General features: G+C 34.7%; 1 protein-coding gene across 4 annotated transcripts in view; it reads right to left on the bottom strand.

Annotated features, from left to right (window-relative positions):
* Positions 1-24977, bottom strand: part of hdac4 (histone deacetylase 4) — a 256174-nt gene that overhangs the window by 62463 nt on the left and 168734 nt on the right. For all 4 annotated transcript variants that reach the window (XM_065252263.1, XM_065252266.2, XM_065252265.2 and 1 more), the window contains 5 exons: positions 16536-16742; positions 14937-15123; positions 13151-13284; positions 11202-11304; positions 7374-7420 (listed from right to left, as the gene is read on the bottom strand). In XM_065252263.1, coding sequence (XP_065108335.1) covers positions 7374-7420; positions 11202-11304; positions 13151-13284; positions 14937-15123; positions 16536-16742 — 678 coding nt within the window. The remainder of the gene's footprint in view (positions 1-7373; positions 7421-11201; positions 11305-13150; positions 13285-14936; positions 15124-16535; positions 16743-24977) is intronic.

Raw genomic sequence — 24977 nt, 5'->3', positions numbered from 1 at the left:
CAAAATGGATAAGGAAAGTGATAATAGCAATAATAATAATAATAATAATAGTATTAATATTAATAATAATGAAAAATCTATTAATATGAAATGGCAGATAGTAGTAATAGTAATAATAAACAAATTAATTAATAAATATAGAAATTTAATCTGGACTTAGGGGGAGGATCAGGAAGAGGATTATAAATAATAGTAGAAATAATAACAATAATAGTACTAAAAAATTAAAAAATTAAATAATAATAATAATAATATTAATATTGATACATCCAATAGTAGTAATGATAATAGTAGTTATAATATATGATGATAGTAATAATAATATTAATAATAGTAATAATGATAATATTTGATAAGTATATTAATAATGATATATTAATGATAATATTAATACAGATATTAATAATAAGGTGTTATAAAACACCGCTTTTTATGGTATTATTGCAAATTCATAATTCTATTAAATTAAAATCTATTTACGAGGTTGAGGACAATAAAAGTTGGAATAATACTATACAATCTCTTTAATATACTATAGACCGGCCATTCCCAAACTGTGGTCCGCGGACCACTAGTGGTCCGTGAGGGTACTGCAGGTGGTCCGTGCAAAGGCAAATAAAAATATAAAAGAATATATTTTATTAAGAAAAATATATATTTTTAAGAATATGTTTTAAGAATCTGTTGTACTGATGTGATGATATAGTTTAAGTGCTAGTAAGCCTATTTAGAAGTGCAGATAAATTCAGAACTTTGTGTAGACATATTTTATTATAAGTATTATGAGGTGGTCCGCGAAAATTCTTGATTTCAAATAGTGGCCCACACACACAAAAAGTTTGAAAACCCCTGCTATAGACAGTATTTACAAATGTTCACATTTTCTTTGGTTTCCTTTCTTTGTCTTTTATGTAAAGCAGCAAAAAATGCAGCATTGTAAAAATGTGACTTCAACAAAAAAGAAATTATTCAAAACCCAGTTCTTTGCTCAGTAACCTATGTGTTACGTCTCTCTGTGTTTTCTCGCTGCTGACAGGTCTGTGACAGACTACTCGTGAGAAGTGAGATGTTTGTTTAAGCCGGCACCACAGTGGGACGGCAAACACACCCATAGGGTTCATACACGGCCCAGTACGCAAAGCTTTCACACTGAATGGTCCGCAAACACTGTCTTTTATACTGACCTCGTTTTCACATGGTAGTTTGATTGCCGAACAAGCAGGAAGGGCTATGCTGTTGAAGCTTCAAGATTGACACACAAAATCAACTACACACAAAGGACCACGCACTGCATACCCAAAGAAAAGAGCCATAACAGAGGAGATGTGCATGCTGGGAGTTCGCTCCGCTCAACAGGGTGAGAACGGGCATTTATTCTGTAACACGAAAGGTAAATAGTGTAGGAAGAGACCTGGCTATGATAGGGGGAGGTCCCAGAATGCTTAGAGACAGAAAACAGCCATTCATAAGGAATCACTGATTATGCAACCACACGACTGCCCTAAAGCCTGTAATTACTGCAAGAACACACACATACACATCTATACACACACACACTCACATGCTAATAGTTCAGCACATTGGACTTAAATGGGGTCATGGGTAAAATACAGAATAATTCATGAAGCGTAAAGTACCGGGTCTGCAGAATAACAGGTGTTCAAAGTACAAAACATAAGACAGACATCACTATATAGCTCATAAGTAGGGTTGTGCATCTGACCAAACCCTGTGACCCAAAAATTAAACTTTGCCATGTGACTCAACATACGCCCTTAAATCAGAATAATGGTAAAAAAATGGTCCCTAGCTGTCATTACTTTCAAAAAGTACACATTTGCACCTAAATAGTTAAAGGAACAGTATGTAAGAAATTTATATCAATTAATCATAAAATGGCCCTGATATGTCACTAGACATTAAGAAATCATTTTCATTTCAAATACTTATATCACTCACAACAGTGGTCTGCCCAGGACATTATCATTTAAAAAGTGGAGTTGCAGCCCTCAACTGATGTTTATGTTGTCATGTTGTGTATTGGCCACCAGTTGTGTGATTGCAGTACCAGTTTTAGCCACAAGTTTTGTGATTGCAATACCAGTTTTGGCCACAATCCTACATACTGTTCCTTTAATACCTTAGAGGCGCATATTGGTACCAAAGAGTGCATATTAGTACCCTTAAATGTTTATTTTGCTAACAAATGTAAATGGTAGATATTAGGACCTTTGTAAAGGGTACTCCTCCAGTGCAAGCTTGGGTCAAAAAATTTTTGGACAGTGATACCTCAAATATTGTGTCTTGCTAAGCAGATGTATTTTTATTTTCTAAGCAGTAAGACTTATTTTTTATCTGGAAATCAGTAAAACGGTCCAATTTCATAGAGTGGACTATGCGGGAAAGGAGGAAACGCGTCATATCTAGAGACCAGAATGTCACAGAAACCTGTGGATGGGCTCCTTAAACTTGATCCAGTAAAGATCCATCTAACAACCATTCAAAACACCACAGGAACCACACAACACATCTACAATCCCCTAAACATAGTGCTGGTTTTGCCTAGGAGTAGAGAATGTAGACATCTTATACAGGAATTCACATGCGAAGTCATTTCAGAGAATCGTTTCTAACCACATTATAAATGTAAGAAATGTATTGCTGAAACGTGTAGAATTGATTGGTGTAGTTACACAGTTAAACCATTTTTCCACATTTCTGCGCACAATGGACCCACCGAGCATGGCCCCGCCCCTTACATAACACACGCATCCATTCAGGTTGTAACGTATTTGAAAGTTAAAGGAAAACATCATTGTTTTTCAAAATTTTACTATGTCCGTACCTCAACTTAGACAAATTAATACATACCTATCTTTTTTCAATGCGTACACTTAATCTTTGTACAGCGCGTCGTGAATGTGTTAGCATTTAGCCTAGCACCATTAATTCCTTTTAACACCAGATGTGTTTGAGGCGTCAAATTCGCATCTACCGTGTCTAGTTTGCCACTTGAACATTTTGAGTTTCCTCGCTTCATTCACACGTGAAACCCGCGCGTGAAATTCTATTCATCAAGACATTCACGTAGAAATTTGCGTCATTGGAGTGGCTTCTGGGACTTTGCTCGCTTCCTGTAATCATGTCACTATAAGAGCAAGCTCCTGACTGGTTAACGCGGCAGATTTTTCCACCATAGTTGAATATTTTTCAACTCGCGCGTTTCCCACGGCAGCGCTTAATTTGCGCGAACTAGATACACGAATTAGGCAGAATCGCATCTACCGCGCCATGCTAACAATACCTCCAGATGTGAGTCAACGCGTCTTCACATTGACTTAACACTGAAATCACAAAATAAAAATTTAAATCCCCTGTATGTTGGGACAAAATAAAACATGGCGATTTTTGAAGCTGATAAAAATGCTAACACATTCACGACGCGCTGTACAAAGATTTAGTGCACGCATTGAAAAAAAGTATTCATTTTTTTACGCTTAGGTAAGAACATAGTAAAATATAAAAAAACAGTGGTGTTTTCCTTTAAAAGGGATGGCAGCTTTCCCGTGAGTGGGCGTGGTTTCAGATCTGACAGCGGACACGCCCCCAGCGTTTAAGAGCAGAAAATCTGGCCTTTTTCCCCCAAGATTTTGATAACTTTTTTATTTACTTCGTGTTTTTTTAATTATTTAAATTTGGCTTGGTGGTAATAACACATTTTTTCTGTGATGTGACAAATTGAGAACACTTTAATATCATTTTTAAACAGCGTTTCACTAATTCTACTATAAACACTACACATTAAGTTCAATTCTCAATAGTTTAGAAACTTTGTGCATTTATCACCAGGAAAACTAGTAAGAGCAATAAGATTCATAATGATGCCCTGTCACCAGAACATTACAGTTTCTTTAATACCTAAAAACGTCATTGTACAGAATAACTCGTTTCTCAGTGACAATTACATAAACGCTCACGTTGAGCATCTCCAGCCGACTGCCAATAAAATCCCTTTTCCTCTTTACGACACGCTCTACTTGCATTGCAGTTTTCAATAAACCTCCCGTGAACATTGAAGTAATTTCTGTTTAAGAGCTTCAAACATTCAAGCAGAAGGAATATTAGGAGGGTCTACATCTCTTGTGAGGTGGTTAGTGATGCACTTAACAAAACAACAAGATGAAATGAGACAACGAGGGGAAAGTAAGAAATCTGGAAATCTTCGGCAGCAGTCTGAAGGAATTTAACCAGCTCAGGGTTTCCCTTAACATGCATCTTATCCATCCATTTATCAATGGCATGACTGTTTAATGGCATTGTGGCAAACCTCCCATCTTTTCAAGCCTTGCCAAAAATTACTTTGTTGCATTTATGAGAGAGAAAAACTAAATTGAAAAATCAATTGAAAAACAGAACAAGAATAAGCTGGGGCAGAGAGAGAGAGAGAGAGAGATAGAGTGAGCTAATGAAACAAAAGTGTGAGAACATAAGAAGGTAATGTAGGGTTCGTTGAGGGTTTGTGGACATTTAAGGCTCAACCAAGACATCTGTGAATGCATATAAAGGTATGACTTTATAAAATAGTGAAATATTTAACAATGGCTCTGTTTTAAAATCGAGTCAGCTGTAGTCTAGGCAGCATCCTACCCTAACTGGAAACTCATGAGAGACTGATTTAAAATGCTCCACAGTTGTCTCATTTATGTACCACTAGCATCACCAATCTAGCATCTTTCGGCACAAAATTTATCTTTATTAAAGGCACAATATGTAGGATTTTTACCACTAGAGGTTGCTATTTCATAATAACACATATTGTGGCTTTATAGGTATTCAAGAATCGAAAGTGCTCAAGTATGTATTATAATGAATTATGAAAAGTTGCAAATATCCACAGATTTGTATTTCTTAACGGATGGAATGGTGAACAAATTTATTTATTTAATAAAAAGCTACAATATGCACCAGACTTTATGTCAATTAGTCTGGCTTGCAAAATTACCTAAAAATTTGACAAAATTACCATGCAGTGGTGATAAGAAATGAAGCCTTACAAGAAACACTTGTGCCTCTAGTTCTGCTTAAGGTATAAATGTGGTAAAAAGAGATGGATGTTTGGGGGGGCACAGGTCTTAGCAGGGTTGGGGAGCGTGTTGGAATGAACAAGCACAGTTTATCTTCACTCTGACAGGCTAATTTTCATAGTGCAGACTCGCTGTAGAGATGCAGGAAGACAACAATTTTGTTCCATTTCCATAAAAGAGTCCAGAGCCCCTCTGTTTCTCACTATTTTACTCAAAGACTGCGACTTTAGCCAGACGAGACCGCCTCCTGCCATTTATCAGCCCACCCCCCCACACCCCGTGTCTAAACTAACACACACATACTTACAAAGTGTGACACTTTCACCTACAAGACCAAATCCAACCCACTACATCAACAAAAATAGTATCAGCGGTGTAAATATTTCATTGTGTGCACACTAACTACGTTTACATGCAACCAAATCGTATTGATGGCTCAATCGTATTGAAAAGCCTTCATGTAAACACTTTAATCAACATGACTGAGGTCGATCAGATGCAAATTTTGATCGTATTAAAAGGGGTGGTGTACTCCGATCTGTGATCCAATCAGCAGGAGAAAAGTACGCATGTAAACGCGTGAATCGTAGTATCACAAAGCAAAAATACATTGCGCACATGCGCAGAACAATTGTGCTCAAGTTCACGCCTTATATTTACCTCCTATTTATGTATCATATGATTCTCGTCACAGAAACACGCAATGGCAACACGCATTATTAAGGTAATGGGGTTACGCGCTGTACTTTTTTTCCAGCATTCATGTGTACTTTTATAACATTAGGCTACACAATCCAAAATTTGGTTTTCATTGCATATATCTGAAAACTTCTTAAGAACAACTTTCTCCAACTCAGCTTTGACTTTTATCCAGAGATAAAGCATGAACTCGATCAGAGATGCTGTCCGCAGCATGGCGTTGCCAAGTCTTCTGCTTTTTTTAAGTTTAGATTTGAGCTACTGTTTAAATTGTTTCCACCAGTTGTTTCTTTTCTGCGGGTTAAAGATGAATGGATTTCGTTGATTAGTTATTGGTATTTGGGCTTAGAAAAGTCATTGGGATGCTTTTGGGCTAGTTTTGAATTTCCATTGGGATAGTTTTGATACGTGAATCTGGCAACCCTGGCTGTGCGTTTGCGCAAACGTTTGGTTCGGTTTATATAGAATTTACATGTAAACAAACATTTTAGTCAGATTGCAATGTTTAGGATGCATGTAAACTGTATTGTCGTAACATTTGACCAAATTTTGTGCATGTAAACATAGCCAATGATATTCCCAAAAGAAATGCAAATAATCTATTATTATAATTTTAACATACTACTACAATATATACCTATAAATAATTACAATAACAGCAATCGGCGTGATCTAATGAACAACACAAAATAAGTAATCAACACAATACTAGTTTGAAATCACATAAAAATTTATATAAAAAATGTCTCCTTTATTACATAAGGAGAGAAACCAAGGTGACATTATTAACCATTTATGATGACAATTGCACCAAACCTGTGACAACAACAGTATGAAAATTTTGAAAATTTGACCAAATCATTCGTCCATGTTACCAACACACCACCACCATTTTACAATGATGTTAGAGAAGTTACAAATCTGAAGAATTAATTTAACAATTTGAAAAAATTGTTAGTACAGATATTCCAAAACCAGCCTAAACCAGTATTGTGTTTTAACCCATAAGACAGGTTAAACAGTAAAGGATGTCATTTCTGCACCTTGCTAAACCACAAGGTTAACTAATCTTTTAAGGGGGAATCAACCTACAAATGGGTTTCAGCACATTAAGCTACTTCCACTATTGTTCATAAGAAATCCTGACTAAAATAATTGCTGTTTTCCCTCTCTAATGATTTCCTTTGATGTAACAAAAGATCATGCTGTCTGTTTTTTATTTCTACATTTATTAGGACGAAACCCCTCACGGCGGTCTAAATCCATCACCTAATCCATGAGGAAGATGACGGTGGAATAAAGAGATATGAGGAAGAGCTTTTCCTGTTTCATAGCTGTGAAAGAGTGCGGCTGACACTGTCCACTCCGCTCTGAAGAACAAATCCATCCATTCATTCATCATCTTCATCACTGGAGAATACACACACATACACACACACACCCCACACACAGCTTGTTTATAGAAAACATCTGGACACAATTACCCGCTCTGCAGAGAGGAAAGCAACAGTTTTTGTTGCCGCTGAAGTTTGGGGGGGAAGGAAGAACAAACAGGGCTGTTATTTACACACGGGAAAGAAAGAAACTCACCCCGATTCCGCCGCATGGCAGTCTCACGAACATGGGTGTCACCGAGCCTATCGAGACAGACAGAGAGAAAACATTTGTGTTATATTTATGGATGCTTTTATCTAAACAACTTCAAAGCTATTCAACACAAACAATAATGTGTCTTCCCTGGGACTCAAACCTCAACCAGTTGCACTGCAAAACATTACCTTCTTACGTAGTATTTTTGTCTTGTTTTAAGTACAAATATCAGAAAATCTTAAATCAAGATGCACAAGAAAATAAGTCTAGTTTTTAGAAAAAAAAATTCAAATTTAAGTGCATTTGTACATAAAACAAGAATAATAATAATAATAATAATAATAATAATACTCATAATAATAATCATAATCATAATAATAATCGGTAGTGTAATGGCGTAAGAATTTTTTTTTCTTAAAATCTAAATTGCACTGCAAAAAATGACTTTCAAGAAAAAATATCTTAGTATTTTTGTCTTGTTTTCAGTAAAAATATCTTAAAATTCTTAAATTAAGATGCTTTTTCTTGATGAGCAAAACAACCCAAGAAAATAAGTCTAGTTTCTAGACAAAAAAATTAAATTTAAGTGAGTTTGTGCATAAAACAAGCAAAAAAATCTGCCAATGGGGTAAGCAAATTGTTCTTGATTTTAATGTTTAATAAAAAAGTTCAAGATTTTGAATTGGCAGATTTTTTTGCTTGTTTTATGCACAAAATCACTTAAATTGTATATTTTGGTCTAAAAACTAGACATATATTCTTGGGTAGTTTTGCTCATCAAGAAAAAGAATCTTAATTTAAGAATTTTTTGATATTTTTACTAAAACAAGACAAAAATACTAAGAAGCGTTCTTACTTAATATTTTTGTCTGGATTTCAGTACAAATATCTAAAAATTCCTAAAGCAAGATGTTTTTTCTTGAGGAGTAAAATAACCTAAGAAAATAAATCTGTTTTTAGACAAAATTTATCAAATTTAAGTGAATTTGTGGATAAAACAAGCAAAAAAAAAAAAATAATGTGCCAATGGGATAAACTAATTTTTCTTGGATTTTTCTTGAATTAAGTGTTTAAGAAAAAAGTTCAAGATTTTTTGCTTACACACTGCAAAAAAAAAAAAAAATATATATATATATATATATATATATATATATATATATATATATATATATATATTATTTTCAAGAAAAAAAATCTTAGTATTTTTGTCTTGTTTTCAGTAAAAATATTTAAAAATTCTTAAATTAAGATGCCTTTTCTTGATGAGCAAAAGAAAATATGTCTAGTTTTTAGACCAAAAATATCAAATTTAAGTGATTTTGTGCATAAAACAAGCAAAATAATCTGTCAGGGTAAGCAAAAACATCTTAAACAATTTTCTTAAAAACTAAATTCAAGAAAAATTCAAGAAAAAAATTCTGACCCCATTGGCAGATTTTTTTGCTTGTTTTATGCACAAAATCACTTAAACTTGATATATTTGGTCTAAAAACTAGACTTATTTTCTTGGGTCATTTTGCTCATCAAGAAAAAGCATCTTAATTTACATTTTTTTTTTATTTTAACTGAAAACAAGACAAAAACACTAAGAATTTTTTTTCTTGAAATTTTTTTGCATTTTTTCCATTGGCAGATTTTTTGTTGCTTGTTTTAAACAGAAATTCACTTAAATTAGATTTTTTTGTCTTAAAACTAGACTTATTTTCTTAGGTTATTTTGCTCATCAAGACAAAGCATATTGACTTGAGAATGTTAAGACATTTGTGCTTAAAACAAGACAAAAATACTAACTAAGAAAGTCATTTTTGTTATTGTGCAAGAAAATCAAGAAATATTTTCTTACCCAATTAGCAGATTTTTTTGATGTTTTAAACAGAAATTCAATTAAAACTGATATTTATTGTCTGAAAATGCATCTTGATTTAAGAATTTTTAGATATTTGTACTAAAAGCAAGACAAAACACTAAGTAAGTGTACTCTATAGGTTTTTATGTAAAAATATCTGAGGTACTCAACCTCTTCGATGTCCCATCTCATCACTTGATGTCCCTTTTGCAAATGCGCATCAATATTGAACATTTAGTTGCTCACTTAGTAGAGCATTGCGTTACAAACCCAAGATTTACAGGTTTGATCCAAGGGACACAAATAATGTGTAGTTTAAGTGCACTGCAAGTCGGCGTCTTTCAAAATGCATATTTAAATGTAAAGAAAAGCACAAATGGACCACCTGCCACTATGCACTTATCTGCCGAGTATATAAGGACACAAAATGTCAAGCTAAAATCCTCAAGTGCACCCCTGGTTACTGGTGTACAACCTTTTAACAAACTTCCAGTAATCCAATGTTTCTCAATGAGGCAAAACATCGATTGATTACAATTGCCTTGTTTTTAAAACCCACACGCAAGTGATGCAACACAAAATAACTCTGCGCCAAATGATCCCTGAATAACCAGACTCGATCAGATAAACCTCAAAAGGTAGAAAATGCAGAACGAGAAATCCAAAATTCGATCTCTGTTCTCTATACTCTGCAAGCGTGAAAGCGGGCATATCATTTGAGAATGTGTTTCAATGATGTCATGGAAAACTACATGTGTGGTTTTTACGGTGACGACTGTGATGGACAGCTCAGACCAAGGCCATGACTGATGGGGAAACTAAGAGTTTGGCATGCTGGAAGGTGGCAAAGACACAAATAAAGTAAATAATCGCCACAGGACACTTAAAGATGTTGCTCTATACATATTTCATATCTGTGAGTTACAGGAAGTCAACATTATTCTTTTGCATGATATGACGTGACAGAACTGCAGTCCACGAGTTCACACAGCACAGGATTACAGGTACATTTGTGCATTTGGCAGACTCTTTAATTTAAAAAACTTCTTACAGTGCATAACAAGATCCCTGGGATCGACCCCACGACCTTTTGGGTTGCTCAACCAATCAGGAACACGCAGGAGTATGTCGTTGTCATTTTTGGTGCTCACGATTAGGCTCGACACAACTTTCTTCGAACTCGGTTTGCTTTTCAACTGCAGTTAAGTACCGCTTCAAAGTGGGTGGGATTACAGACTTAACATTACAGTTGCGCCACCTCTATTGCTGTGACATCATCATAAACGCGACAAAAAAAAAGTACAACACAGGAGCAATGGATTATATCGATGGAAATGTGTTCTTGATTGTCAGCATGTGGATGTTTTCCATTGCTGAAATAATAATAGAGTTTTTTTTTTCACTTTGTTTGCTTGATGGTGCCCAAGGGTAAGATAATCTGGCATTTAGCAATGATGCTGATAGTGACGATTTTAAGACCAATCAGTGATCTGCAGAGTTCATATCATGTTTTAGTATCGATACGGCTCAACCAAGGTGGTACTAAAAAAGCACCAGATATTAGAGACTGTCCCCCCAAAACTGATACATACCGAGCCGTACCATGCAGTGGAAAAGCAGCATTTGTTTATAAGCAAACTGTGTGTGAATATAAATGTATTCAGATTTCTAAAACAGAACTGACAAGCGTATTCTTCTGCTGCCAATAGTATCATAGGAGGGCTATATAACACAACGGGCCAAAAAAATGATAAAGACAGAAAGACTGAAGTGAACAGCAGCGTTTAGGAAACACGCTTTAAGCGGATCTGGCTACAGATGGATGAATAATGTGGATAATTGCAGTCCAGGCGCAGTGTTACGCGAGCTAATAACAGCTCCAACAGTCACAGGGAAAGAAATACAACAATGAATTCATTCACAAAATCAATTCAATTTCAGCCCGTGGCTCGCCAGGTGTGTGTTTGTGTGTGTGTGCTTACTGTCCAGTTTCTGTCTGAGCGGGTTTGTGCCGTACAGCAGCACATGAGCCTCGGTGTGCACCGTCTGCAACTCCTCCAAAGTGGCTTTTCTGCCTCGAATACACTGCAAAAAAAATAAAATAACAGTGCATTATCAATTTTAATGGACATGTTGCACGCTATGTTCTTTTAGAAAAAAACACCTATGACCCTGACTACGTTTATTAAAAGTCAGGGTTCCCACACCTTAGTTAACTTCAATTTCAAGGACCTTTCAAGGACTTTCCAGGTCCAATACCCTCAAATTCAAGGACTAAATGTGGGGACACATTTCAAATGAGAGCAAGGTTACATTGTGTTACCTCTTCAAAGATACATTGTTACAGTTCCCTTTCGAGGGAACTCGCGCTGTGTCACTGCAGTGACAATTTGTGGACGCCCCCAGGGGTAAGTGCGTCTGAATGTGTATATAGAATTCAACCAATAGTGAGGCTTAACGACAAAGACAGGGTGACACGGGATCCAGGAAGTATTTCGCTATCTGAAATATTGCCAAAGACGGCGTTACAGTGACGCAGGAAGTATGGCAAGGGAGACGCAGCGTTTCGTTCCCTTCTCAAGGAACAACAGTTACATACGTAACCCAAAACATTTTCATGTGTCAAACACAACTATGCAACAAAAGCATTTTAGTATGAATCAACAACTAGAATTTTTCTGGAAAATACACATTACACATTTGTAACATACATCGAATGCATGTCTACCCCTCATAGCGTTGTTATCAATCATCATGATTAACAAGACTCATTCGTAATATTGTTATATGGCATCTATACTAAAGTCTAAAGTTGGCAAAGCAGAATTAAAACAGCCCCCCGTCCACAACACCACCCACCCCGAGCTGGGCCCCACATGCCTGCAGAACAAAGACTTCGGCCCTCAGAGGTTCCTGAGCTGCTGGATTTGCAATAATGTCATTTTCCCATTTTAATAGCTCTGGCCCCTGAGACACAAACCATCCAAACCGTGCGAGCGGGAGGCGGCCCTGCCCACCTGTGGGACCCGGCTCTGCGCGGAGCAGACGCCAGCCGCGGGGTGGAAGTCGAGGTGACACCTGCAACAGGACGTACTACCTCTCATATTTAACAGCAGGGGCAGTTAAAGAGAGGCCCCGCGGGGGCCCGGTGCTGGCTGGCGGCGGCTTAAAACAACCCTGTTCTCTTTAAGGGCCCCCCTGCTGTAGATTAGGGGGTATTAGAGTCATGACTGCCTTTAATTGAGGCCAAATTCAGTGTTTCCATCTTCCAGAACAATAAACATCCCCACCACCGAGTAAACTTTGGAGGGAGAGAGAGAGAGCCATTGTTGTGCTTGTTGACATGTTTGTTTGGAAGAAAACAAAGTCTGCAGCTACGCGACCGCCTCTAACCGGTCTGACGCAACGGAGCCAGCGTGGCAGGAGAGATTAGATCCAGCGAGAGAGCCATTAGGCACCGCTGATCGAAGCGAATAAAATGATGAGAGAGTTCAGGAATGACCCTCAGCAGGTGGAGGAAGAGATAAGCGGAGCCAGACAGGACCTAAATACGCGTTTTTTGGCCAATTTCAAAGGAAGATATTCTGATTCACAAATGGTAAAAAGTGTTGTGAGCTGATCATATTTAACTTTAATTGGATCATTTGCACAAACTTGTAAAGTCAGTGAACCCAGTCTTTTGGTCACCGCTGGAAATCACCGTTCAGTTCAGTTGTATTGAAAGCATTTGCAATGAGTAAAGTGTTCCTCACTTTATTCATAAAGTTTCTTCAAACATGGCTGTGTGGCTGTATTTGTGATGGCTAAACAGCGCCTTCTACTGACTGGGGAGAAAACTATTTAACCTGCCAAAATAACTAATATGAAACTGTCAGATAGAAGCTAAATCTGCCTGTTTGTGTGGACAGATGTGAGAGGTGAGCTGCCGTACCTCACACTGACCGCGCAGTCCCGTCTCCTGCAGGCGTGACCAGATGCTCTGGATGCGACCGGCGTGTTCGGGGTGTATGTTACTGTTTCCACACATGCACTGGTGCTTCTGCATCAGCGTGTCGTACACCAGACCTGCGAAGATCAGGTGCATTTTAGGGGTAAATACAGATGAAGACACACAGACCTTAATTATAGAAGTTATGTAAGGTAATATAAAAGGTGCTTCACGGTGCCATAAAATAATTTTTTGGGCTGAATGGTTCCATAAAGAACCTTTAACAGGCTTATTTGTAGTAAAAAAAGGTTCTGTAGACAATGAAGGTATGAAAGAAATGGTTCTTCTAAGAAATTTGGACTGAATGTTTTTTTTTGAGGAACCAAAACTGGTTCTTCTATTGCATCACTGCATAAAATGACCTTCTTACTTAGTATTTTTGTCTTTATTTCAGTCAAACATCTAAAAAAAATTATTAAATTAAGATATTAGGTATTTTCCTGATGAGCAAAATGACCCAGGTAAATAAGTCAAGTTTTTAAACAAAAAATAAATAAACTTTAGGTAAATCAGTGCTTAAAACAAGCAAAATTAATCTGCCAATGGAATAAGAAAAAATGTTCTTGAAATAAGTTTACTTTATTCATAAACACTTAATTCAAGAAAATGAATTTTTTTTCTTATTCCATTGACATATTTTTATGCTTGTTTTTCAGCACAAATTCACTTAAATTTGATATTTTTGGTCTAAAACTAGACTTATATTCCTAGGTCATTTTGCTTATCAAGAAAAAAGCATCTTAATTAATAATTTTTTTATATTTTTACTGAAAACAAGACAAAAATACTATATAAGAAAGTCATTTTTTTGCAATGATTGAATGTGTGAGTCGTGCATACACTGCAAAAAATGATTTTCAAGAAAAAACATTCTTAGTATTTTTGTCTTGTTTTCAGTACATTTATAAAAATTCTTAAATTAAGATGATTTTCTTGATGAGCAAAATGACCCAAGAAAATAAGTCTAGTTTTTAGACCAAAAAATATTAAATTTAAGTGATTTTGTGCATAAAACAAGCAAAAACACACACAAAAAAACTGCTAATGGGGTAAGCAAATTTTTCTTGCATTTTTCTTTAATTCAGTGTTTAAGTAAAGTGTTCAAGATTTTTTGCTCATCAAGAAAAAGCATCTTAATTTAAGAATTTTTAGATATTTTAACTGAAAACAAGACAAAAATACTAAGACTATACTAAGACTAATACTAATTCCAACGAATGTTTTGCAGTGTACTTATTCCTTATTTAGTATTTTTGTCTTGTTTTCAGTAAAAATATCTAAAAATTCTTAAATTAAGATGTTTTTACTTGATAAGCAAAATGACCAAGGAAAACAAGTCTAGTTTTTAGACAAAAAATATAAAACTTAAGCCAATTTGTGCTTAAAAACAAGCAAAAAAATATGGCAATTGAATAAGAAAAGTTAAAACTAAAGTTTAAATTTTTTGTCTAAAAACTAGACTTATTTTCCTAGGTCATTTTTGATCAAGAAAAAATATCTTAATTTAAGAATTTATTGATATTTATACTGAAAACAAGACAAAAATACTAAGTAAGAAGATAATTTTTTCGCAATGCTTTCTCAACAAACGTTGTAGTATTTGTTTTTCAGCCTTTAATTTAGTGTTTTACTAATACAGAAAATACAAACTCGATCACAATGGCGTTATATTTTTTCTTTTGATTTTGGGTTGAAATGAGTCTAGGACAAATTATAACCACATACTGACCGGTGGTAAAGCGTGGTTTGACAGGCGGTTCCTGCACCACGATGGGAAAGGTTGCTGAGGCTGGAGAGGATTGTGCTCTGGACAGAGGCCGATGCCCTGGAAACGTCACGGACAGACCGGCCGCCTCCATAGATGCCTGATAATTCCTCAACTGATGAATCCTCTGTTGCTCCAACAAGAGAGCTTGCTGTTCGGAGACCAAACAAAGTTCAACTTTAATAAATGAGCTTTAAAAAAACATTATAAAAAGGACAAAATAAATAAATAACTGCATGCAAAACTAAATAAGAAAACAATTAATTTTATAGACTGAATGCACTTCAATTCACTCTGGATTAATGCATCTGCCAAATGCATAAATGCAAAGGTTATTAAAGAAGTTATAAAAGTAACCAGCAGGTGGCACTCAATGCATTCCACTTAAGTCGAGGCAAACGACACTTGCAAGACTGTGATTGTGCCTAAAAACATTGCACCTTTTTAAGAAAAGCTGACTTTACAGGCATTTGAATAGAGGCAGGAAGGAATCAAATGTACTTTAAGGACAAAATGCTACTAAGACAGATTTTTTGTATAGATGCTTCCTTTGCCTCCATCTATATCTTACAAATCCTACTCAGTGGTTGGTTGATAAAATAAAACTGATGTCTGGTTTCATTTCTACATATTGTAGTCAATAAACATTTGTTTGGTTATATGCAAATCTCCCAGCTCGAAAACAATGTTTCCTTAGGTGGTGCCTAAAAAACCCTGGTTGTTAAGTCATTAACTGACAATGCGTGAGGCAGCGAGGCACAAGCTTCAGTTCTGCTGATGAATATTTCAAAGCTTGAATGCATGCAGAGGGCGTCTATAGGAGATCAAACCCCTGCGGCCCATTAAGAAGAAAGAGAACCGGACCTAATTGATCTCGTCGAGCACAAGTGGCCTCCCTCCTGCTCATTTAGTAAAAGCAGCTCGGGCTTGAATAAACAGATTCAAAACAAATTAAGTCATATTATCCACCGCGGGTTAGAGAAAGACTTTTATTCACCTGTTTTGTTTGAACATCAATGAAAGAGGCACACTACTGTCTGCACAGCTACTTAAAATTGTCTTTTTGTATTTGCTATGATTTGTGCTGAGACATTTACATTTATGCATTTGGCAGATGCTTTTATCTAAAGGTATTTACAATATATTCAATGCTTTATATGCTACAATTATTACGGTCCTGCAGAAGAAAAGATGATCAGAAGTGTGTTCAAACCCATGACTTTGGGGTTGCTAGCTTCATTATTTTACTGAGATTTTACTGAAATTAATGTGAAATGACTTTGATGCTCCTAATCTCATCATTATACTAGGACATTATAGACATGGCACATATATGTCTACAGTTGGGTAAGCGACAGAAGACTAATGCCCACTTTTCACAATGCCACCAATGCTATAGTATTGGGAAATATCTGCTGGTTTCAAACCACAAACCAAAGTACAGAATTGCATTGGAAAAATGAGCACCGTGCTGCCCCCTTCTGGTACTCAATATGCTTTTCACTGTACCTTAAATGTGTTCTCACGAGAGACGGACACTTTCCCCATCTCTTTCATCCTTACCTGCCTAAAGAGCATCTCTTCTTCAGCTTGTCTATCTCTCTGCTGGAACTCTTCACCCTGTTCGTCCGGGGGTTCCTGTTTGATGGTGACCCCATGAGGAAGACTCTCGGTGGAGTCGCACAGACCTTGATGTTCCCTTAGTTCCTCCTCGGTCTCCTCCGGGTGACTCTCGTGCTGTCGGCTCGGCTCGCTCGGCTTAGCCATCATCTAAGAGGCAGGGAGACAGATATCGACATCATAATTCATCCGAAGATTAGGGCTGTCATGATTATGACATTTTGGATAGTGATTAATTGTGATGAATTTAATTGTAATAGTGCACGCTAGAAGAATGAAGCTTAGCTTTTTGATTGGTGCAGTTTGGGACACCACTTTGCATAAATAATGCTACACTTGATATTAAATAATGTGTTTAGATGAATCAAAAATTTAGGCATTGATTGATTATCATTGATTTCTTGAAAAATGTAACCAAGAAACTTTAAGCCCGATCATGACAATGAATTTACTGTATTTACATTTACTTAAAATCATAAAAAGACCAATTTTAAATAATATCTGAATGTTCTGATGCATGTATACAAGTTTGACACTGACAAATTATAAATAATTTTTTGGATGCGTTGTTTCTTTAAGAGCACATGTAGAAAGCATTCATGATTTGTATTATGCTTAACTCTTTCCCCGCCAGCATTTTTCATGATTTTTACAAAAGTTTAATGCCTCACAGAAAATGCTCTTTTTTAAATATATAAACATACAATATATTAAATAAAAGAACAGACCCTCTGCTTTAAATAAAATTTTTCCTTTATTTGTTCTCTTTTTATCACCTCTCAAATATGGGTAGGTTTCTTCAAAAACACAAAATTTTGAGCAAAAAGCTGAGATAATTCAATTTTTGTAAAGGACTTTGATAGAGATCAGATGCAGAGCAATCCTCAAACTCAGACCAACAAACAGCTGTTTGCTCTACTCAAAAAAATAAAACGTTGGATTTACTTAAAAAAAACTTCGTCAAGTGGGTTCCACATAGCTTTGTTAAGTAATGTCAACAAATAAAATGTAAGTTGTATTTACTAAAAAAGTTTGTGTAAAATTGACAATTTAAATGTTGCATGGACTAAAGAAATCCTAGTAAAGTCACTATTATGAAACATTTAATTGATAAAAACTAAATTAAAAATAATAATTTAATAACTCCATAACAACGAATCAATCAATCAGAGTGCAGCTGCTCAATACAACCTTTATTTAATTACAGTTTATCAAACATTTCACAAACATATTTGAAATGCAATGTTACATTTCAACCCGTTTGTTGGTTTGTTTTGTTCTAAAATATATCAGAACAAGTTCATTGACTCATACTTGCCCACTTATTACTCATGTACCTATCTAATGGTGCTACACTTCTGCAAGAGGGTGCCAGAACAACAATTTACAATAATACACTGCAGCATCATCAGCCAATGAGATGCAAGTCTGTATTGGTTTTATTAATCTGTTACTTTTACGCAACAATGTTATATTGGCTGAACAAATAATTTTGAAGTAAAGCTGACAAGACACAGTCTTTTGTTGAAATTACTAAGTTAAAGTAATTATATACAGTTACTTGTGTTTTTTAAGTAAAGTGAACAAGAAATTATTTAGTAAAACTGACTCCAACCAAGTTCATTTTTTTGAGGGGGATACTTCCGGGTTTTATAAATTGCATCACCTGGTGGATAATAGCGGTATTGTGGATTGACGAGATAACTTGTCAATGGCGGGGGGGCAAGAGTTATTACTAAATAATGTGTATGTGACTCAAAAATCTCTTGAATTCTGCCATCAATGGCTGTTTTATTCTAGAGCTGTCTGATTTCTTGAAACTAGCAATGTCTTGGGTTACGTATGTAACCCTTTTTCCTTGAGAAGATCGAGACGGTGCTCCTTGAGAAGGAAACAATAATTCCTGAGTGCCTGTACCCCGCTTTGGCATACGCCAAAAAAAGTGGGCACTCCTTTCGGTCTTATTTATGCTCTCTGGTTTCCGCTTATGACGTCGCACCCAACCAGTGGTCGACTTTAATCTACATACTCAGACGCCGTCACGCTGTAGGTTTCCCAAAATGTCATTACGGCGTTGGCGACGCAACGCGAGTTCCCTCGAAAGGGAACCCAGAAACTTTCAGTCGTTTATGGCAATCAGATTAGTATGCTTACACATAATCATACTATAACCAAATTCTAAATAATATCACACTGCAAAAATGATTTTCAAGAAAAAAAAACTTAGTATTTTTGTCTTGTTTTCAGTAAAAATATAAAAAAATTCTTAAATTAAGATGCTTTTCTTGATGAGCAAATTGACCCAAGAAAATAAGTCTAGTTTTTAGACCAAACATATCAAATTTAAGTGATTTTGTGCATAAAGCAACCAAAAAAATAAATCTTGAATTTTTCTGGAATTTAGTGTTTAAGAAAAATGTTCAAGATTTATGCACAAAATCACTTAAATATATTTTGGTCTAAAAACTAGACTAATTTTTTTGGGTCGTTTTGCTCATCAAGAAAAAGCATCTTAATTTAAGAATTTTTAGATATTTTTACTGAAAACAAGACAAAAATACTAAGATTTTTTTTTCTTGAAAATCATTTGTTTGCAGTGCAGAAGTTTGCTGCACAAAATGACAAGTTATCACATTTATTTTGGGTGCGCTGTTCCTTTAAGAAAGTGGTTCTCAAACTTTTCTGTGTGCACCCTTCCTTAATATGTTTACATGACTCAAAAATCTTTTGAATTTATTATGTCTCATTTTAGAGCTTTATGATATCTTAAAACCAGAAACCTACAAACTTTAAGCTGGTTATTGCACTGCAAAAAAATGATTTTCAAGAAAAAAATTCTTAGTATTTTTGTCTTGTTTTCAGTAAAAATATCTAAAAATTCTTAAATTAAGATGCTTTTCTTGATGAGCAAAATGAGCCAAGAAAAGAAGTCTAGTTTTTAGACCAAAAATATCAAATTTAAGTGATTTTGTGCATAAAACAAGCAAAAAAATCTTTGAATTTTTCTGGAATTTAGTGTTTAAGAAAAATGTTCAAGATTTATGCACAAAATCACTTAAATATATTTTGGTCTAAAAACTAGACTAATTTTTTTGGGTCGTTTTGCTCATCAAGAAAAAGCATCTTAATTTAAGAATTTTTAGATATTTTTACTGAAAACAAGACAAAAATACTAAGATTATTTTTTCTTGAAAATAATTTTTTTTGCAGTGCAGAAGTTTGCTGCACAAAATGACAAGTTATCACATTTATTTTGGGTGCGCTGTTCCTTTAAGAAAGTGGTTCTCAAACTTTTCTGTGTGCACCCTTCCCTAATATGTTTACATGACTCAAAAATCTTTTGAAGTTATTATGTCTCATTTTAGAGCTTTATGATATCTTAAAACCAGAAACTTACAAACTTTAAGCTGGTTATTGCACTGCAAAAAATGATTTTCAAGAAAAAACATTTTTTGTATTTTTGTCTTGTTTTCAGTAAAAATATCTAAAAAATTCTTAAATTAAGATGCTTTTTCTTGATGAGCAAAACGACCTAAGAAAAGAAGTCTAGTTTTTTGACCAAAATATATTTAAGTGATTTTGTGCATAAAACAAGCAAAAAAATCTTGAATTTTTCTGGAATGTAGTGTTTAAGAAAAATGTTCAAGACTTATGCACAATATCACTTAAATATATTTTGGTCTAAAAACTAGACTAATTTTCTTGGGTCGTTTTGCTCATCAAGAAAAAGCATCTTAATTTAATTTTTTAAAAATATTTTTACTGAAAACAAGACAAAAATAATAAGATTTTTTTTCTTGAAAATCATTTTTTTGCAGTGCAGAAGTTTGCTGCACAAAATGAAGTTATCACATTTATTTTGGGTGCGCTGTTCCTTTAAGAAAGTGGTTCTCAAACTTTTCTGTGTGCACCCTTCCCTAATATGTTTACATGACTCAAAAATCTTTTGAATGTCTCATTTTAGAGCTTTATGATATCTTGAAACCAGAAACCTACAAACTTTAAGCTGGTTATTGCACTGCAAAAAATGATTTTCAAGAAAAAACATTTTTTGTATTTTTGTCTTGTTTTCAGTAAAAATATCTAAAAAATTCTTACATTAAGATGCTTTTTCTTGATAAGCAAAACAACCCAAGAAAATAAGTCTAGTTTTAAGACCAAAGCAAAAAAAATCTGCCAATGGCGTATTTAAATTTTTCTTGAATTTTTCTTGAATTTAACGTTTAGATTTTTTTGCTTACCCCATTGGCAGATTTTTTTTTCTTGTTTTATGCATAAAATCACTTAAATTTGAAAAAGCATCTTTATTTAAGAATTTTTAGATATTTTTACTGAAAACAAGACAAAAATACTAAGAATTTTTTTTCTTGAAAATCATTTTTTGCAGTGTGCAATCAGATTAGTACACTTACAATTACACAATCATAATATGACAAAATTTTGAATAATATCTGGAAGTTTCACTGCACAAAAACACTTATTTTAACTGTTCGTTTAAGCACGACCTCACACAAACACAAATATTGCATGTCAAAAAGACACAATGAAAGCTACATTTGCGCTAAAAAACATTCCTGGAACATTGGAAACCAAAAAGTGAAACAATGTGAGTAGAGGAGTTAGAGAAGGAATAGTGTCCTATAGTGGCCTCTTTCCTCCTGGCCCAAGTTCACGCTGTGACAGCTGTGTCCAACCCTTATCACCATAGCGATCTCAACCCTAGCCCTGCCCTCCCCCCCAAGTACACGTACACACATGTACACACACATACACACACACACACACACACACACACACACACACACACACACACACACACACACACACACACACACAGAGACACTCGAGTCTAGTAAAAACACAGGCCCTTGGCAAAGAGCCGAGGGAACATAATTGACGTCAGAGAGCTCGGCAGTTGCCTCATCTCTGTTCTTCATTCCAAACAAGCTTTTTTCATATCATACCCCTTTGTTTTTCTCCCCCTTACTGCAACCAAATCTCTCCCATCAGCTCTGTGAACACGTCTGTGTCTGAGGGCATGTTTGGTACAGGTAAATTACACCTTGCATGACAGGACCCCGTCTTTGTAAAGGAAACCGTATCCGAAAGTATGTGTGTGTGTTTTTGGGCATTAAAAATCTCTCCAGCACTCTTCCCAAATACGAGACCTACAAGTCTACCACTTGCAATTTTCTCTGAACAGTTCACCAAAGCTGTGAATATAAAACAGCATATATTTTTTTTCGCTTTACCTCTCCATATCTTCTCCTCTCAGGCAGTTTACTTTCTGTCACTGGCCCGGCTCAGACTGTGCCAGACGCAGCTTGGGTCATGAATAATAATTACAGTACGGTACCGCACCGATTTACTGAAAGGTGGGCGTTGAAAGGTGAGTGCTAGCCACAGTGTGAATAAAGTTTAGCACCACGCTCACTTGCACATTCATTCAGTCCAGCACACGGCCAAAACTACCGGTTGGCAGAGAGGTCTGCTTAAAGTCCTCATTTCAGATGCCAAGCTACAGTTTGTTTTCCTTCACACTAAATAAACCTCAAAGCTTGCTAAATAAAACTCCTTAAAATATGAGCATCTCAGGATAAGTAAATGGCAAAGTTTTATAATGAACGTATTATGTTTATAATGTTTTACAATGATCGCAAAACCTCTGGAAGGAAGACCACAATATAACTCCATCTTTGCTGTTGCATCTGGAGAAAACTTAAATGCAAAGATCTTTTCCACAAGAACTTTTCAAACACAGGAATGCATCAAAACTGCATAAATGCCTGAGAAGCATTAAATTCCTTTGACATCTTCCAAGTAAAAAGCAGCGATTCCCAGAAGCACTGCATTTGTTGATCCACACCCAGTGATTTCACTCCAGCAACAACTGTCTGTGTGCATGCATGCATGGATTAAACCCATAACTAATCTATGCTGTGCATTTGTGGTGGTGGGTGGAAGGAGAGCACATGCATAAAAAAAAACCTATAGGGTAATGACCCGACACCAGTGATCTCTAGAGATCTTATCACACACTCTGTTAGCACACACGGACCAGGAAAGAACGAAGAGAAATGCCCATCATGTGCTTGCAGATTTCTGGTTTAATGAATTTTAACGGCTGTCATAGAAAAAATAAACACATGGCACACTGCTTGCATGTCTGTTTATTAAATATTTTGACTAACTCTATTTAGAGCATGAAGTAGTTCTTGTAAATTATTTATACTTTCCAACATGATCAAATACTGTAGTTAACTTTAGTAGGCTATTTAATATCGTAAAATTTAGTAAAATTCTTAGATACTATAGCATTTTTAAACATTCCCATAGTAAATTTTACTACAGTTTTAGTAATATATATAAAACTTCATATATATATATATATATATATATATATATATATATATATATATATATATATATATATATATATATATATATATATATGCACTAGGCCTAAACTAAATACTTTAACAAAGTGTAGTTTTTTTTAACATACTACAGTATACTACTAAATTCTCTAATATAACACCGGTTTCATCGTACGCACATGTGGTTACGCGATGACGCGTCTGAGCGGAACTTAAATTTCGGTCTCTGTTTATTGGTCTGACTAGTTGCTAAACTAAACTCTTAAACAAATACCTTGTTGAAAAATGTTTTGGTTTCCTAAAGACGAGGGAAGACGGCTTTCATGGATCACCGCTATTTGTTGGGGTTTGGCAGCCGATCTAGTGTTAAGATTGCATACATTTCATAGTACACATTTTACACCGTAACATTAGCTAAGTTTAGTTTTTGATACGCTTCAGCTATGATTTGAACTAAGGTAATCTACTTGTTGTTTATTTCACTCGTTATCAGAAATAAACTACTATAAAAGGACTTTAATTCTGTTCGGAGTTTACCGGAAGTTACTTTTGTTCCACGAAAGCCATTTGTTTATGTTGTTACTACTGAAAAAGTCTATATTAAATATATTTACAGTAATACTATAGTATACATTAACAAAGATTTGTTATTACTATAATATACTACAATTTAATACGCTTTACTATAGTAAACACAAAAGTATAATGCAATTAACTCAAATTTAATACTATTATAGTTTTAATGTAGTTACAATAATACTATAGTTTACACTGACAAAGTGTAGTAATTACTATAAAATAGTACAGTATACTAAATTTTAATACAGTTTACTATAGTTAATATTTAAGTATACTACAGTATTTACTACACTTACTGTAATACTATAGGTTAACAAAATTTTGTATTTTACCTACTATATTACAGTATATACTAGAATTTATTACACTTTACTAAATACTACAGTAATAAATACACTTACAATAAAACTACAGTATACGTTAACAAAGTGTGGTAATTACTGTAATATACTAGGGCTGCCCAATAAAAAGTCGCGACAAAAAATAATTTTTCTATAAAGGTTATAGAACAAAAATGTTTTACAAAATATATGTGGGTGTGCTGTGTCTAATAATTATGTATAAATATATATAAAAATAATATATAAACACACACACATGCATGTATAATTTTAAGAAAAAAATATATAATAAATACTATATTTATATATAATATAAATGTATAATGTATACATGCAAATATTTATTTTTAAATATATACTGTACATGCATGTTTATGAGTGTGTTTGTGTGTGTGTGTGTGTGTGTGTGTGTGTGTGTGTGTGTATTTATACATAATTATTAGAAACAGTACACCCACATAATGTAAACAAAAACTTTTATTCTGCAAACAATTAGTCGCCTTTTAATATACTACAGTATACTGCAATTCAATACACTTTACGATCTTAAATACGATTTTAAATAAGTATAATACAATAACTATACTTTACTATAGTAAATAAATACAGAAGTATATTATAGTATTCAGTATAGTCACAGTAACACTACAGTGTACATTAACAAAGATTATTACACAACTTGTTGGAATGCTTGATTCTGATTGGCCAGTCGCGACATTTGCAGGCATGTTTTTCCGAGATAACAGCAGCTCAAAGCTAATAACACACGGTAATCCGAATGCTGCAAATAATTTTGACAGGGACAGTTTAATATTACACCAAAATTAAATATAAATGTATTTATATAAATAGCTTATTTGCATTTAAAAGGACACACCCAAAATACTCACACCTACAAAGTGGCCATTTTTAAATGCTATAATAAATTATCTATATGGTATTTTGAGCTAAAACTTCACATGTGTACTCTGGAGACACCAAAGATTTATTTTACATCTAAAAAAATTCCAGAAATAAACGCATTTTCCTCGCAAAAGGGCTGCATTCGTTAAAAATAAGCAAATAAAATATTTTAAAATCGATATTTA

The sequence above is a fragment of the Paramisgurnus dabryanus genome, chromosome 15, assembly GCF_030506205.2.
Source record: "Paramisgurnus dabryanus chromosome 15, PD_genome_1.1, whole genome shotgun sequence".
NCBI lineage: Eukaryota > Metazoa > Chordata > Actinopteri > Cypriniformes > Cobitidae > Paramisgurnus > Paramisgurnus dabryanus.
Note: the sequence above shows the minus strand (reverse complement) of the source record. Positions and strands in the feature narration are given on the sequence as shown.